Raw genomic sequence first — 16,627 nt, forward strand, 5'->3', positions numbered from 1 at the left:
GCTAGACTATTTAATTAATTTGCAAGGTACTTAGATGTGATCCCCAAGATAGATTTTTATCTACCATTCCTACTCCATGTGAAATGGTTTTCCATTTTGAAGTATAAGTTTCTCTCTCTGATGACATAACCACTCTTTGTCTTGGGTCGATCATATAGGACTTAAACCATTCTAATACCGTGTCCCTGATTCCCTACTTTTCCAGTTTACAGATTAGCAAGGAGTGATTCACACTATCAAAGGCTTTTGATGTGTCACAAAAAAATCCTGTGGCATGCAATGAGTTGTCTAAAGATGAGCTAATTTTACCAACGAAATGATTTATAACAGATAATGTGGTTTTGCCTTTTTGAAATCCGTACTGATTTTTTGAGATTATTTTAAATTTTTCAATAAAATTTTGAGTTTGTGTGGTGTCTACCTTTTCAAATATTTTTGTTAGTGATGGAAGAAGAGAGACTGGGCAATAGTTTCCCATATGTTCTTTTGTGCCTTTTTTGAATAGTAGGTTAACTACTGTGTACTTGAGTGCATCTGGAAAATAACCTTCTTGAAGGAACTGTTTCACTATTGTAGTTGTGGCTGGCTGTGCAATTATTTTAGAGACTGTTTTTAACACTTTTCTTGTATCCCTTCCCATTCCACTGATGTTTTAGTTTTCAGTGATAGTATCACATTTTCTACATCTTTTACACTAGTATTGATAAATGTACTGAAAAATTCACCTTCAAATTGCTCACTGTTGAATAAATTTACATTGTCTGGGCAATCTTCTACATTGATGTTTGATTTGTTTACATTTATAAAGAATTCATTAAATAAATCTGTGGCACCTGTTTCAGCTTTGATCACTGACCATAATGTCTTTGATTTGTTTTCACTATCCAATATAAATCTGTCCCTAATAGAACGTGTGGTACCAGCTCAAATGTCAACTCCATCCCAGTGCCAGTATCGAAGATATCAAGCACCAATTGCAGCAGCAGTGGGGCTGCTTGCTTCAGGAGAGGCTACATTCTCTTTATGACACCCTTCTCAAACAAATCAGTGCATGCATCCAGGCGAGAGGGTTGCAACATTTTACTGATAAATGGGCTTATACGGCCAAGTTTTGAACTCGAGCCGATTTTGTAATTGCTGCAAAAACATCACATAGCCTGTCAACAATGAAGTTTCAGTTCGTTTTTCTTCTCCCCTTCTCAGCACATCACATTTTTTGTCAGGCAATGCATATAACACCAGTCTACATGATATCAGATGACTGAAAATAGATGTGTTTTCATAACTAATTTTTAATGCTGATTTTATAACTGATCTTAATTTTCTTCTATCATATATAGTTTTTCATAATAGAATAAAGTTTATATTGTGTTTAATTGTAGGAATTTTGTTAGGAAAGCAAACTGGGTACATGAAAATGCGAGTTTGCTTAGTAACTAAAAAAGATAATTTTATAAACATATATTAGGTCTACTAAAAAATTAATGTATTAATGAGCTATTTCTTTTTCTATGCAGTTCTGACAAAGGTAATTTGTCATGGTAGCTGTTAAATAGCTTTCTTTGATTTAGTCCATTAACTGCAACACCTTCTAAACTTTTCACACTAACTAAGGCTTCTAAAGTGTGGTCTTTCCCAGAATGCACTTTTGACCAAAAAGCAGTTCTGGTAGCTTGAGTCCAAGGTTTTTGTTAATCATGCCCTTTGCATTCTTGTGGTGATATTTCCAGAGGAACTTTCATCCTGCAACACATATTTCGTTCTATCTAACCAAGAAGTGAAATACCAGTTTTCATGGATTTAGCTTTTTTTAAATATAGCAAAATATTTTCTTAAAAAGTTTCATCCCCATTTCATCCCCTTGGGGGCTGAATTCCCATAAAACAGTGAAGCACCTTTTTTTTTATTTCTAACATAGACGTCAAATACAAATTTTATTGGATTTAGCTTTGAAAAGAGTTTCACGATGAATAATTTCGTAAAACTTTTCATCCCCTATCTCACTCCCTTAGAGGGTTGAATTTCCAAAAACACTGAAAGATGTATTTTTTGTATTTTTTTTAAATTTCTAATCAAGAAGTCAAAACCAATTTTCAAGTATGTAGCTTTAAAAATACTTCAGTAGTTCTTTAGTAACAATTTATTCTCAAAAAACTTTCACCCACATTTTACCCCATTAGTGGTTGAATTTCCAAAAACACTGAAACATATATGTCTTTCATTTCTGGCAGAGCCATATATTTTCGAAAAAACTTTCATCCCCTATTTCCCCCCTTAGGAGTGGAATTTCAAACAATCCTTTCTTAAATGATGCCTAAATTGAGTTTCCAAAAACTTTTCCAAAAACAATGAAACACTTTTTTTATTTCTAACTGACAAACCAAGTACCAGTTTTCATATATGTAGGTTTGAAAATATGTTAGTAGTTCTTTAATAATGATTTATTTAAACAAAACTTTCACTCCCCCCCCCCTCCCCATAGGCATTAAACTTACAAAAATGCTGAAACATATATATCTTTATTTTTGATGGAGACACCATATACCAGTTTCGTAGGTTTAGCTTCAAAATTGTCTTAATAGCAGCATATTTCCAAAAAACCTTTCATTCTCTATTTCACTGCCTCAGGGGTGGAATTTCAAAAAAATCACTTCTTAAATGATGCCTACAGTATAAGATCAACATCCTCTGCAAATTTCAAGTTTCTGTCCTTAGTGGTTTGTGCTGGTCAATGATGAGTCAGTCAGTTGGGACACTGTCTTTTATAAATATACAGATGAGTGTGACAGGTGGGCAGTGCAAAGCATTAGAGTACAAAGATTTGCCCATATCACAGATATTTTGTGCCTGGGACTAAAAACATGTTGTCTGAACTGTTCATTGACCACAAAAAAATATTAGTGAATGACGCAACCAGCCACAAATACTTTTTAAATTTTTTATTTTAGTGCCATAACTGATTCTGGTCAGCCATGTCCATCTTCAGATGGCTAAATTTTTTCTTTACACAGAGGTTTTGACCAACAGCATGTTGTCTGCTCCACACTGCTCAAGAATATTGAATGTTACAAAAATAGATGCATGGGCTGCCTACAGATCTGTTACCAAAACCTTTCTAAGGAGTAAAAAACATATAAGTTACAAGAACATTCTCAAAACCATGTTGGAAAATTTCAAGTTGTTGAGTAGTAACATGGGTGTGAAGTATACATTCTACACTGACATATTGAGTACTTCCCTGTAAATCTGCAACATCTTAGTGAAGAGCAGCATGCAGTTGTGGAGAGGTAATAGGAAAGATTGATATAATGTATGATTGCTCACTATTGTTATGTTTTGAAGATGGACAATAAAGATGAAGGTTCTGCAAGAAAATAAAGAAAGATAACACTTGAAAATTAAATGTAAAAGAGAACTCATAATGTAGCTGACAATTGTTTATAGTATCCTTGGTATATGCCTATGAAAATAAAACAATAATTATAATCATATAGAAATTGATTGAAATTTTATTTTAAGATATGTGTTTCAGTTACTTAAATCTTTAGAATATGAGATCTTATTTTATGAATAATTATGATGTGACAGAGCAAAATGAAAGTAATTTTTAGAATCAGCAATACAGATTAATTCTAGAATACCTATTTTTGAGAAATCATCTGACAAAAATTTTTAAAATGTAGGCTTATGTATTGATTACAATTCAGATAATACTCTTACTATAACAAAAGTCTCTGTTCAGTTTCTATCATGTATTTCTCCTTGTATTGATGTGGAGTGGGACAAATAGGAGGGCACTGAAATACCTGTTGTGTCCATAGAATTCCTAACTTGGGGTATTTTCGGGGTGAATGTTAAATCAATCACCATAGTGAGCTCTGCCAACAGTGACTGAATTCAAGCTTAATATAAACCTGGGTCCCTGACCCAAAGGCTTGTCTGTGCTGCCATTTTTCCAGTACCTCAAGCTCTGGTCAGTTATAAGCCATCATCATTGTGAACAGTGATGTGGCATTGTATGAGCAGAGAATTAAAGGTTTAACCTCAGCAAATATAAAACAGAATTTATGTTTTACACCAAAAGAGTCCCCCAAACCACTGAAAATTACAAGTGTTCATGACATCCAAAAACTTCTATAACCTATGAGACTATGACAAAAGTTCACAATTCCATACTCAGTGATTGCCAGTTAATGGCATACATGGTCGCTGATATTGCGAAGATCTCAGTAGCACACTTTCAGCAAATTTTACGCTTAGCTTTGCGCATAATAAAGCTTTCTATTCAATGGATACCACGCCTGATAAACATAAACCAAAAACACATTCAAATGTGCATTGCTCAAGTGAATTCAGACTTGTTTACACACAATTTCATTTATAAACAATATTTTAAAATTGTTTTAAATATCAATAGACATAGACTTGCTGATTTCTCTCATAAGGAATATGTCATCTGTAGTAATTTCATTGAGTTTGCTTCAATGGCTGTCATTTTCTGGGATTCTCATGGCATGATTGTTTATAGACTTGTACTACAAGATCACGTCTATCACCACAGGATTTTACAAGTCACTTTGTAAACAAGGTAGTGCTCTTTAATCACACTAATGCATTAGAGTAATAGTGACTATTGTGGATATTGCATCCACCATCAGAAGTAAATTATGCGTTATCAAAACATGTACTCTGTGTGATCAAAAGTATCCGGACACCCCCAAAAACATATGTTTTTCATATGAGGTGCATTGTGCTGCCACCTATTGCCATGTACTCCATATCAGCGACCTCAGTAGTCATTAGACATTACGAGAGAGCAGAATGGTGTGCTCTGCGGAACTCATGGATTTCAAATGTGGTCAGGTGATTGAGTGTCACTTGTATCATACATCTGTACACAAGCTTTCCACACTCCTAAACATCCCTAGGTCCACTGTTTCCGATGTGATAGTGAAGTGAAGGGACATGTACAGCACAAAAGCATACAGGCTGACCTAGTCTGTTTACTGACAAAGACCGCCGACAGTTGAAGAGGGTTGTGATGTGTAATAGTCAGACATCTATCCATACCAACACACAGGAATTCCAAACTGCATCAGGATCCACTGCAAGTACTATGACAGTTAGGTGGGAGGTGAGAAAACTTGGATTTCATGGTTGAGCGGCTGCTCATAAGCCACACATCACACTGGTAAATGCCAAACGATGCTTCACTTTGTGTAAGGAGCGTGAACATTGGATGACTGAACAGTGGAAAAATGTTGCGTTGAGTGACAAATCACAGTGCACAATGTGGCGATCGAATGGCAGGGTGTGGGTATGGCGAATACTCGGTGACGTCATCTGCCAGTGTGTGTAGTGCCTACAGTAAAATTCGGAGGTGGTGGTGTTATGGTCTGGCTGTGCTTTTCATGGATGGGGTTTCACCCATTGTTTTGTGTGGCACTATCACAGCACAGGCCTACATTGATGTTTCAAGCACCTTCTTGCTTGCCACTGTTGAAATTTGGGGATGGCAGTTGGATCTTTCAACACGATCGAGCACCTGCTCATAATGCATGGCCTGTGGCAGAGTGGTTACACAACAGTAACATCCCTGTAATGGACTGACCTGCACAGAGGTCCTGACCTGAATCATATAGAACACCTTTGGGATGTTTTGGAATGCCGACTTCGTGCCAGGCCTCATCGACCAACATCGGTACCTCTCCTCAGTGCAGCACTCCATGAAGAATGGGCTGCCATTCCCCAAGAAACCTTCCAGCACCTGATTGAACATATTCCTCTGAGAGTGGAAGCTGTCATCAAGGCTAAGGGTGGGCCAACACAATATTGAATTCCAGCATTACCGATGGAGGGCGCCACAAACTTTTCAGCCAAGTGTCTGGATACTTTTGATCACACAGTGTATATAAACTGTTCATCTGTTCCAACTCAAATAAAAACTACTTGCACAGTATTATTGAAATATGCTACAGATATGTAAGATACTACTGGAACAATTAATATACTTATTCATTCATTCATACCTGCGCAACCCCCCTAGCACACAGCAGCGGCACTACTTAGCCTGATATGAAGTTGCCGTGCTACAGTTACCTCTTTTGTACTTGACCATCATTCTCAAGTGACAGTTTCTGGTGCAACTTCTTTTTCAACCAGAAATTGCCAGATTGATTATTAGATTTCATACAGGGACAATGAAAGAGAAGAGCACTTATGAATGTGAAGCTCTAGATCAAAATTGAATGTTCTTTTATTTATACGTGTTAGATTACCACATAACCAATTCTCTGGCTTCTACACAAAATTGGCCACATAATGTGCCTTGTATGAAACTACAGTGTTTTTACTGCTATGTGTTGCGATTAACCTGAAGAGCAAGAGACAGTATTCTGCTTTCGAACACACAATGTAATTGGTTGAATAGTAACTCAGTTACAGAGGCCATACTTTACCTTCCGCTTTGCTGATTAAAGTGGCAAGTTCATTAAGGCATTGGATTCACATTTGGCAAGAGTTACGCTCAAGGAAGGAAAGGTAGAGAGACTGGGGTGTAGCTTGCTGCCAATAAGAAAGGCTTTAGCAGAGCAAAAACTCAGATACATTTAGGACAGGAAAGGAATGATGTTCTTAAATGAATCATTCCATCAATTGCCATGACTTATTTAGAAAAACTGCAGAAGATGTCAATTAAGATTGCAGGAAAGTGGTGTAATTTCACACCTCTTGACTGTTATTCATTCCAGTGTGATAACCACTGTCCCATTTCATTTGCTGAATGGGTTTCAAGTCCTCATTCTTTTTGTTTCCTCATCCTCTCTCTGTCACAATTTCTGCTCTATAACGATAATCTTCCATATTTTTTGACAATTTCTTCAAATAAGACATGGCTCATACACAAACTTGAGAGGATATACAATGAAAATTTTGTAAGAGAAACAACTGAAAACAAAATGATTATGAAGGAAATGGGATAGAAACTTCTGTTGGGCAGACATCACATTTCATTAGTTAAGAATCTTGATGGGCAGCAAACAAAGTAAACAGAAGAGTACAAATGGCTTGAAGTACCTTTGATAAATTAAATAAAGTTTTTAAAATCTAGCTTCCATTGTGTCCCACAGGGAAAGTTGACAATCTATGTGGATCTCCAGTATTAGCATATGTTTGTTGGACATAGCGTTTTAATGTGTAAACCATCATCAAATACTGAGGATCAAACAGAAAGGAAAGAACATGTATTTTGTGAATTACTGGAAGTCACAGGGATACAAAGAAATGGATTGGGGAACAGACTGGAGTAAGACACATAATCATGACTGTAATGAAAGTAAAACTGAGGTGGGTGGGGCATGCAGTCAATTTACTGGATGGCAGATGAACCATGGAAGCTCTCTTTATTAGATTTCAAAATAATTTGTCTTGAAGCAAACAATACATGTACTAACAAAAAGATGATGTATAAAAAAGCTTCTAATTGCACAACTTTCTGGTTGTCATCCACAATAAGTGACCTAAATTTTATTATGAGACAAACTTGCATGTCTTTGTGTTATTAATTTATTTAGTTGTTTACATATAAACTTTGTATCTGTATCATTTAAATTTTAATCTTGTTGACATATTTCTGTAGGAACTTATAGAATGCATAGTCACTATATACTTTTATGCTTATGTACATGTCTATAAATACAGATCATTTATTGTTTCACAGGTTGCTAGCAATTCAAATTGTCTGCTCTACTATCTTTTGTTCTTGCGACTTTTTCCTGTTACACCAAACTGGTTGATAAATCTTATAGCACCATTAGCTGGTGTGCCACTCACACAGTTTCTCATTACTGTGTTTCTTGGTGAGTACAGTATGTTAACCTCTTTTGTTTTCTTTTTAGCGTGTGTAACAGAAGTACAGATATGGAAGAGAACTCCAACATCAATGCAACATTACATCAGCAACTATTTGTTATAATTTTCTAAACACGGTTTGGGTGCAACAAAGCTTTCATAAAGTCTGGAATTTATTCATATAAACATTCTCAAGAAAATACCAACCTGCTGCAAAGGCTGGCAGTTAGCTTTTAATGTAGAGAAAGTTGTGCACTTCACAAAATGTAAAAATGTAGTATTGTTGGACTGTAGTATTAATAGTGTAAGTCACATCATATAGATATTTGGGAGTAACAGTGTGTAGATGTATGAAGTGGAATCATCACAGTCTGGGTTCTAAATAGATCTGATGGCATGCTTTAATTGAGTGTCAGAATACTCGGAAATTGCAGTTTGTCTACAAAAGGAACTGAATAAAACACATATGGCCCATACGTAACAACTGTCCATGCTCAATGTATGTGGCCTATATCAGGTCAGACCTACAGGCATATAAAGTGTACACAAAGAAGGCTGATGCAGTTGGTCACAGGCTTGTTTGACCAGTGAGAGATTTTAACAGAAATGTTGAAAAATCTCAAATGGCAGACACTTGAAGGAGGCATCATACATCTTGTGAGAATGTGCTTAGAAAACTTCAAGAACTGCCTTTCAGTGATGTAAACTGAACATAGTTTTCAGTCGCCTAGATATCAGTCCCAAAGAGACTGTGCAGATAAAATTGGGAAAATAATAGCTTGCCTAGAAGTGTACCACGATCATTCTTTTCATTGCCCATGCATTAATGGAATGGTCTGAAACCTTAATATATGAGAGAGTTACAAAATTACTTCACATTGATCACAAAGTATAGATGTGGTTGTCAAAGTTAACAACTTTGCATGGAGTAGGGAATTGTGTTTAGATGTATGTCCATCAATATATTCCCAAGTCTCAATTGACGTGCATGCAGAGGTGAAGGAGTAAGAACATTAGCCACACACAGGCCAAAAGTTATGTTACCCAGGAAAAAAACTTGAGAGATAATATTCTGGTGCTGGAAAGGTATTCTTCTCATAGATTTACTTCATGAGCTCCTTGCTTCTAAAGCCATATACTATGCCATAAAAGTAAACTATAGAAAGAAAGCACCTCATCCATTTCCCTAAAATGTGGCAGTAAAAGTGAGTTCAGACGCAGTCAGGTCATGTCAAGTCTTCGAACAGTTTACGAAGGGATTCTCAGACTCCTCACACATGAGAAATCTATGTACAGAACTTCAAGGAGACTATGTAGAAAAGGACAAATTTCTTTTTGATGTTTACTAATAAATTAAAAAAATGAAGAATGGGTGTTTGTTTTACAGACCCTGTAGTGGTAACACCTGCTTTATCTTTTCATTGATTTGTTGTCCTTGGTGTTGATGTACTGGCTGAAATGTGGGTTGTGGAAGTGCAACTACTGTAAATAATGTAGCTGACAGGTGCGCAGTTGCATTTCACAGTACTTTAATTTCACTGTTCACAAGCCCCTAATAATACACAGTTATATGGCCAGTGCACTATTGTTTAACTTTCGATAAGCCTCATTAATAGTTTGCAGGCAAACCTTCACATAATGCTACAATAGTTTCCTGTTGAACATCTACGAGCAGTAAAACCTAACCAAAAAGTTCACAGTTCTTGAAGAATAATCAGATAGTATGGAGAAGACACTGTTATTGTTTTTAAACATGGCCTAATTGTTTAACACTTATTCCACTGTTAAGTTGAAGCATTGTTGTTGTTCTAACCAACACAGGTTTCTCGTGTGAAACTCGGCTGTGGACTGACTGTCTCGTGACCAAACATTGGGCCCTTATATATCTTTGTAATAACAGGTACTGAAACTACACATTGTTCAAAGTTAAATTTACAGAAATTACTATTAAAATCTAACTCATTAAATTAACTGAATACTTCGAAAATTCCGTCTTTTTAACAGTTTCTTCTATTACAAGAGTTAGGCTGAATTATTTGTTTAAATCATGAAATTAACAAATGTAAGTAGGTGCACAAAGAATACTTTTGACAAAACTGTTAATTACTTTGGAATTAATTAAGAGCCGGCTTTGCTAACATGTTTTCGAATAGAGCCAAATAAATCCTTTAAGAACACAATTAGTTGTTCATCCAAATGTTTATAATTATTATATAATTTATATTTGTTTATACGTCAACAGTAGAATTTAAGTTATGAAACCATTACTGATTTTGTCCTGTAACAAAAGATACTACCGTATTTACTCGAATCTAAGCCGCACTTGAAAAATGAGACTCGAAATTAAGGAAAAAAATATTTCCCGAATCTAAGCCGCACCTGAAATTTGAGACTCGAAATTCAAGGGGAGAGAAAAGTTTTAGGCCGCACCTCCAAATCGAAACAAAGTTGGTCCATTGTAATATGAGACACAATTTAGGTCGAATGAAAGACGATACAGCTACAGTAGTTTGGTTCGAGTCGTAAGCTTAGCAGTTAAGCTTTACCAGGTAGCCATTGCTATGCGTCAGGCGCTCCGTCCGTATTTATACGGATACCCTTCCTTTTTCACGTGCTTCGTCTGGTTTGAATCGATTGCTTATTTTGCTTTGATCTGATAAGTGCCGTTTTCTTTGTTATAGGTGTTTACGTCACTCTAAGCTGAAAATGCATTACTGTACTGTGTCATGCATTGTTTGTCGCATTCTGATAGTGCGTGTTTACGGCCTGTCGCCGCTCGCGGCATGACTTGCTTTTGTGCGCGCTACCGCCGCTTTTTTTTTTTTTTTAAAAAAAAAAGAGGAATCGTCTCATTTGCGAAACAATGGCCAGAGACTGCAGATTGTTGTTACTTACACTGCTGCTTTCTTTGATAATGATCAACAAGAACCAAATAATAGACTGCGTATGATAGAACATGTCCTGAACGAGAGTTAGGCGCAAATTTTTCTCCGTTTGAAAATCTTTGCGGCCGCTTCTTTAGTACATCAAATTCTGCACAGAAATTAGTCATCTTACATTTAAAATCGTCAGTTACCGTGCTTCATTTCTGACTATATCACTATTAGGCATAAGAATAATACAAATATAAACATGACACGATACGTATATCCTTCCGCGTTTGCTGTTGTCTCACTCTAGTTTCGTAGTTTATTAGGCAGACAGGATTTAAATGAGATAGCAGCAAACACGAAAGAATACATGGCAAAATGTTTATTTTCGTATTATTTTTATGGTGAAGAGAATACTGCATGTGATTCACATTTCATCAGGTTCCTATTAGCAACCATCTCTTCTCACGGGTAGGAAAAAACTCGGAACGTAGAGTTGGCCATATTGACAAACATCCCTAACAGTCTTGCCAGTCGGATTTTCGTAGTACATTGAAATTCCGCTACATTCGAAGATGAACAATACGGAATTTGTATTTACGTCGTTGGACAATGTATGAAAATGCAGCGAGAAAAAAAAAGGTTTTGGCGCCAGTATTTATCTTTGTGCCCACAAAGCATGTTTGTGTAGCGCTACATATATTCGACGGCAGAAGTTAGTTGTGGCGGCACCTACCAACATTTTTCAGAACTTCCGCTTGCTTTGCACTCGATTCTAAGCCGCAGGCGGTTTTTTGGATTACAAAAACCGGAAAAAAGTGCGGCTTAGATTCGAGTAAATACGGTAACTAGGAATAGTCAAAATAAATTAGAAAATCAATTACGTACATAAAACTAAGCACAAAATTAGATCTGGTGTTATATTCTTTAAAACTGAGGACTAATCTTTCTCTTTTCTTGAAAATGCAGATTATATTCATGTATGTTAATGATAATTAGTTCAGAAATGATAAAAAAAGAAGTTAAGTAGGTAGCTGGCAAAACAAGAGGGGAAGAAAAAATATCCCAGCTTGCTTCATCACAACCCCCTCCACAGCTTATGTTGCGGAGACTAGTATGGTGGTGCTCATCTCTCAAGCAGTTGGTTTCATTCTTGATGGAGAAAGAAATCGTACCTCAAATATATAAGCCCCTATAAAACTTCAATGACTGCAGAAACAACATGTGTCGTGGGCTCCAGGTGTTTCTTGTTTCAGTTGCTATATTGTATCTTGACGATGTGGTACAATACTGTGTAGACATATTGGATATTAATGAAGGGTGTGCTTAAACAAGCATTCACATTATCATCAACATTCAAAGACTGTTTGGTTGAGAATCTGCGCTCTCCTTCAAATGAAATAGTTTGATTAATGTCAAGAAATTAATGTATGCAAAGTACCATAATCCCTGAAATCTCTTATCAGATTCGTGGTCATATTAAATCTTTTCCAACTAAGCTGAGCCTTTTTCATTTTTGGAATATAAAGTACTTAGATGTTAGATTAGACATGAAAACAATGTAGTCTACATTCCTTCATTTGTATCTAAACTCAAATGTGAAATAAAAATTTTACCTCCATTAGTTAATCTGTAATTAGCTCAAACTCAAACTGATGCCTGCACAAAAAATGTTAAACTCCACAACAAATGTGGACACCTCTGTGAGAACTATAATTTCACTAGAGAACAAAGAAGTTTTATCAGAAACTGAAGTTATGAACAAGATAATATTGTTGGTTACAGATGCTTCCATTACCAAAATTCCCATCCAAGAAATTTACTTATGTTACATATACATCAGTTGCTTTAGTATTGACAAATTGAAAACCAAATAGTGTAAGTTTTCTTTGTAATCATGAAGGAAATTAAGGAAAGGAACCAATGATGTTTGTACCATATGGTTCAAATACATAATTGATAAGCAATATATACCTCTTTTTCATGTGGTTGACCAGGGCAAAACTGCAACCATGTTAAAATTGGGTTGTTTTGAAAATTTGCCTTATGCAAACACAATTAGATTATTTTTTTTTATTTTTACCCAGACATTTTTATTTCTGTAAAATACAATATCAAACTTATAATAATTTAACTGTTGCAGCCCTTAGAATTTTACAGAAATAAAAATTTGACACATAGGTGTCAAAACATGTCTGGGTAAATATAAAAAATAAAAATAAACTAATTGTATTTTCATAAGGTGGATTAAAAAAAAAAAAAACAACTTATCCATTATAGGCCGTTCCTTGTTTCCCAATTCCAGAGATTTCTTCCTTAAAAAGACTTCACAGAATTTGAAACACTGGAAGTCTTCTTTATTTTGAAAAATAGTGGTGGGCGGGACTATTACAAGAAAATGCCCTTACCTACTGAGTCACTAGGAAAGGCTGTTGCGGAACAATCGAAAGTAATATTTTTTTCTAGTACACACATGAGACTCGTAGCTGTCAACAAATTTATATATGGCTTAGTGTATCACTCACTAACTCATATTCAAAAAACAACAGTAACCTTAAAACATCATGCTTCCCAGGATTCTGTTGTCCTGGGGATGTTTGGCTGATTAATAAATGGTTAGATGTGGAAGAAACAGAGTGAGTATATACTGCAGGATTTCTAGAGATTTTATGAAAATTTCTTCTAGTGGCCTAATGCTGTGAGGAACAGTTACAGTGCAGGCCATGAGGTCCCCCCCCCCCCCTCCCCCCCGCCACATACAGTTTTTTGTATTATGTGTTACTGTTACTGGAGTAAATTTTTGGAATGTTGATTTTTATGACACTTTAGTATATAGTGTGTTACTGTTACTGGAGTAAATTTTTGGAATGTTGATTTTTATGACACTTTATTGATATAAAGTGTTAAGCAATATTCAGTTTTTTTCACATATGAAGGTAAATTGAACTCAAAATATCATTCAATGTATGTTTTCTAATAAGCATAAACTTTTCTTTTCTGCCATCAAAGTGTTATCCATTTAGTAGGCAGAAACCACAAGCTTTTTTCTGAATTTTTAGAAACTTAAATTGAAATCAAATTTAGTAGGTGGTCACACCAATGTTTTAAGTATGAGATGTGTGTATCTTTTCCAAATTGAGAACAAATTCCCCCTTTTTATATGCTGTTTTTTTCACTCTCTTGTAAAACAGAATGTATTAAAATAATAAAGTGAAATGTCACTTTTTTGCCAATTGTTTTTACATGTATCTCCTATAGAAATGAGAGACTGCCAGGAGAAGAAGATGGTAGTGACAGTAGGAACTGTGGAAATGTTTCTAATTATAACTGATGATATCTGTTCCAGGTTTAATGCCATATAATTTTATGTGCGTTCAAGCTGGTGAAGTTCTGTCCTCCATCACATCTCTCGACACACTGTTTAGTACAGAAACTTTCATTAGACTGGGTCTGATGGCAACTGCATCACTGTTGCCAACATTTGTCATCCGCAAGCACAAAATCCAACAATCTTTGGACAGTTCAGTGCAGAAAAATACACACAGCCACAAAAGTTAACATCCAAAGTTAACTTTGGTTAAACTTGATGGTACTAGCACTTTTTTATTTGTTAAGTACATAATCTTGCAAAGATTAAACATGTACATACATTAAAGATTTATTTTTTTAACATTGTTATTTAATATTTGTGTGTTGTAAGGCTGAGACAAACTGGAAATTATGTATAAGTATTTTAAGTTTTCCTTCTTGATTGCTTCCCTTAACATATTGTCCAGTCTTTCATGTAGAATCTAGATGCTTGATGATGTATTTGTATTTAAAATAAATAAATAACAAAGCAAATAATTCTTTGGCTCTGATTGAGAGTGGGAGTCAACATGAATACAATGAAAACACTGATAGTATAAACTGAGTACAGGTGTTTATCATGTCAGCAGGTGTCAGTTCAGCTGCCATGATTCAAATAACTGCCTTTTCTAGTTAATAAAAATTATCTTGGCCCTTTGAAATGTAATTTCAGTGTGCTAACTAACTTGTAATGGTAGTGGTACTTGCTCTTAACCTTTTGCACTCCGTAAGGCAGACATAGGGCAGCTCAGCATACTCTTATTTAAATCACCACTGCCTGGGCAGCGAGCATGCCACAGAGAAGTGTGTGTTTTCTTTATGGACACAATGAGGCCACTGACCAACAGGTAGAGTATACATTAAAGCAAAGAGTATGATTTCATCCAAATATATTTCCAAAACATTACAGTACAAAGGTCCTCATTTCTGCCCTGGGTTTCTTTCTTCACCAATGAAGTCTCTTGTAACACTTTTACAGAATATTTTGTGAGGCAGTTTTTCCAAGATGTTTTTCCTACAGTGATTCTTGTATAGCAAATAGCTGTTTACAAGTCCTACTTCCAACAACCGGAAATACAGTTTTTGCCACCACTCCAGACTTTTCATCAGAAAACCATAACTGGAAGTAAAATGGTCAGATCAATACACTACACCTATCTTGAAAGTATAATCAGTAATCACATTTGGTTACATTACTTCTTCCCTTTTCTTTCAGTTTCTCCTTTCTATAAGTGTCACTGAGCTATTTGCTTTTGTAGAAATGATGAGAACAATTAATTTGGACCAACAATACATAATGTGTTTAACTTTTTATTTGGTACATATATATTTTTACCTTCACATTCTTGCCATTGATACAATCCTTTCTTATTAATCCAAGATACAAGATTTGTTAAAAATTTTGTAACCTCATCAGTATCATCTGCACATTGAAATAATAAAATTTTATTTAGCCAAGCAAGAGAATCCTGAAGAGTATAATAATACTCCCAAACATTTGTTGAATGAGAATAAAAAATATTATCTTCCAAACCAGAACACAATAAATTTTCTATGCCATGTAAATCCAATTCATTTATGGTTTTTTTATACAGTTCTAAACCCATATCGAAAAATCGTTTGAATTTAGGGTCAATCAAATTAATAAAATATGGATGAGCAGATGGTATTACATTGACTAAATTTTCTGGCGGTATGCAATTGTATGACATTAATATGGAAAGTACCTTTTTTGCCGTCGTTCAGGGTTGCACCTTTGGTAGTCAGAGATTGGCTTGCGCTTTGTATGAGGCCATTTACGTGAGCCATCTCTGGTGAGTTCTTGTTGCAACTGATCATTAATTCGAGGGTTTTCCCTTTCCAATACTGAGAGGGATCCCTCAATGAAACTGACCCATTGTACAATTTCAAACTCACCAGGCACTCTCTTATGGGTTACTCTAATCCAAACTTGTCCCCGACTTGGCCTTTTTTGCAGGAAGAAATATATGAGTATATTGAACCAGTCGAGGTCGGACATGGCTGTGATTGCTCGCCTTCGTCGGGGACATTTCTTAATTCTGGTGGCAATAAATGGGTCAACCCTAAATCGGCATCTACATCGTCTAGAGGAATACGTGCAATCGTGGACGAGGTGGGTGTGGTCGTCATCATGTTTCCATAGGATAATTTCTCCAGGGTAGACTGATGCGATAGAAGCAATTCATCTACTAAATTCATCAACATCGTCCGGTCCTCTGATGACAATGACATCAGTGTAATACCATCGTTCTGAGATTTCAGATATTCGCAAAAGTTCTGGCAACCAAACGATAATTGTGAACAGGAATTTTCGAAGTTCGTCAAACAATTCAAAATGGTGAATATGTATGTCCCTAAGGGTCCATCGGTTGCTCCCAACTGGCAGTGTAATCTCGTAGCAATCCAAATGAAGATTTTCAGGGTTGGATTCGTCATATGTGTTTGAACCAGCTTGAAGATGGACTGAAAGATCTCGGTCAGGGTCTCCATTACAGCTCTGCAAATAATAAATCAGGTAAATCAGCATCGTCTTCTTCTGA

The 16,627-nt window shown here is 35.7% G+C and overlaps 1 protein-coding gene and 1 long non-coding RNA gene across 4 annotated transcripts in view; one reads left to right on the top strand and one right to left on the bottom strand.

Moving 5' to 3' along the window:
- Positions 1–14,564, top strand: part of LOC126176873 (transmembrane protein 41A-like) — a 58,477-nt gene extending 43,913 nt beyond the window's left edge. For both annotated transcript variants that reach the window (XM_049924067.1, XM_049924066.1), the window contains exons 5-6: positions 7,718–7,856; positions 14,065–14,564. In XM_049924067.1, the coding sequence (XP_049780024.1) occupies positions 7,718–7,856; positions 14,065–14,276 (351 nt within the window). In that variant the 3' untranslated portion in view covers positions 14,277–14,564. The remainder of the gene's footprint in view (positions 1–7,717; positions 7,857–14,064) is intronic.
- LOC126176875 (uncharacterized) overlaps positions 1–16,627 on the bottom strand; it is a 68,712-nt gene that overhangs the window by 26,484 nt on the left and 25,601 nt on the right. The window lies entirely within an intron of this gene.

This window comes from Schistocerca cancellata, chromosome 3, assembly GCF_023864275.1.
Source record: "Schistocerca cancellata isolate TAMUIC-IGC-003103 chromosome 3, iqSchCanc2.1, whole genome shotgun sequence".
NCBI classification, from domain to species: domain Eukaryota; kingdom Metazoa; phylum Arthropoda; class Insecta; order Orthoptera; family Acrididae; genus Schistocerca; species Schistocerca cancellata.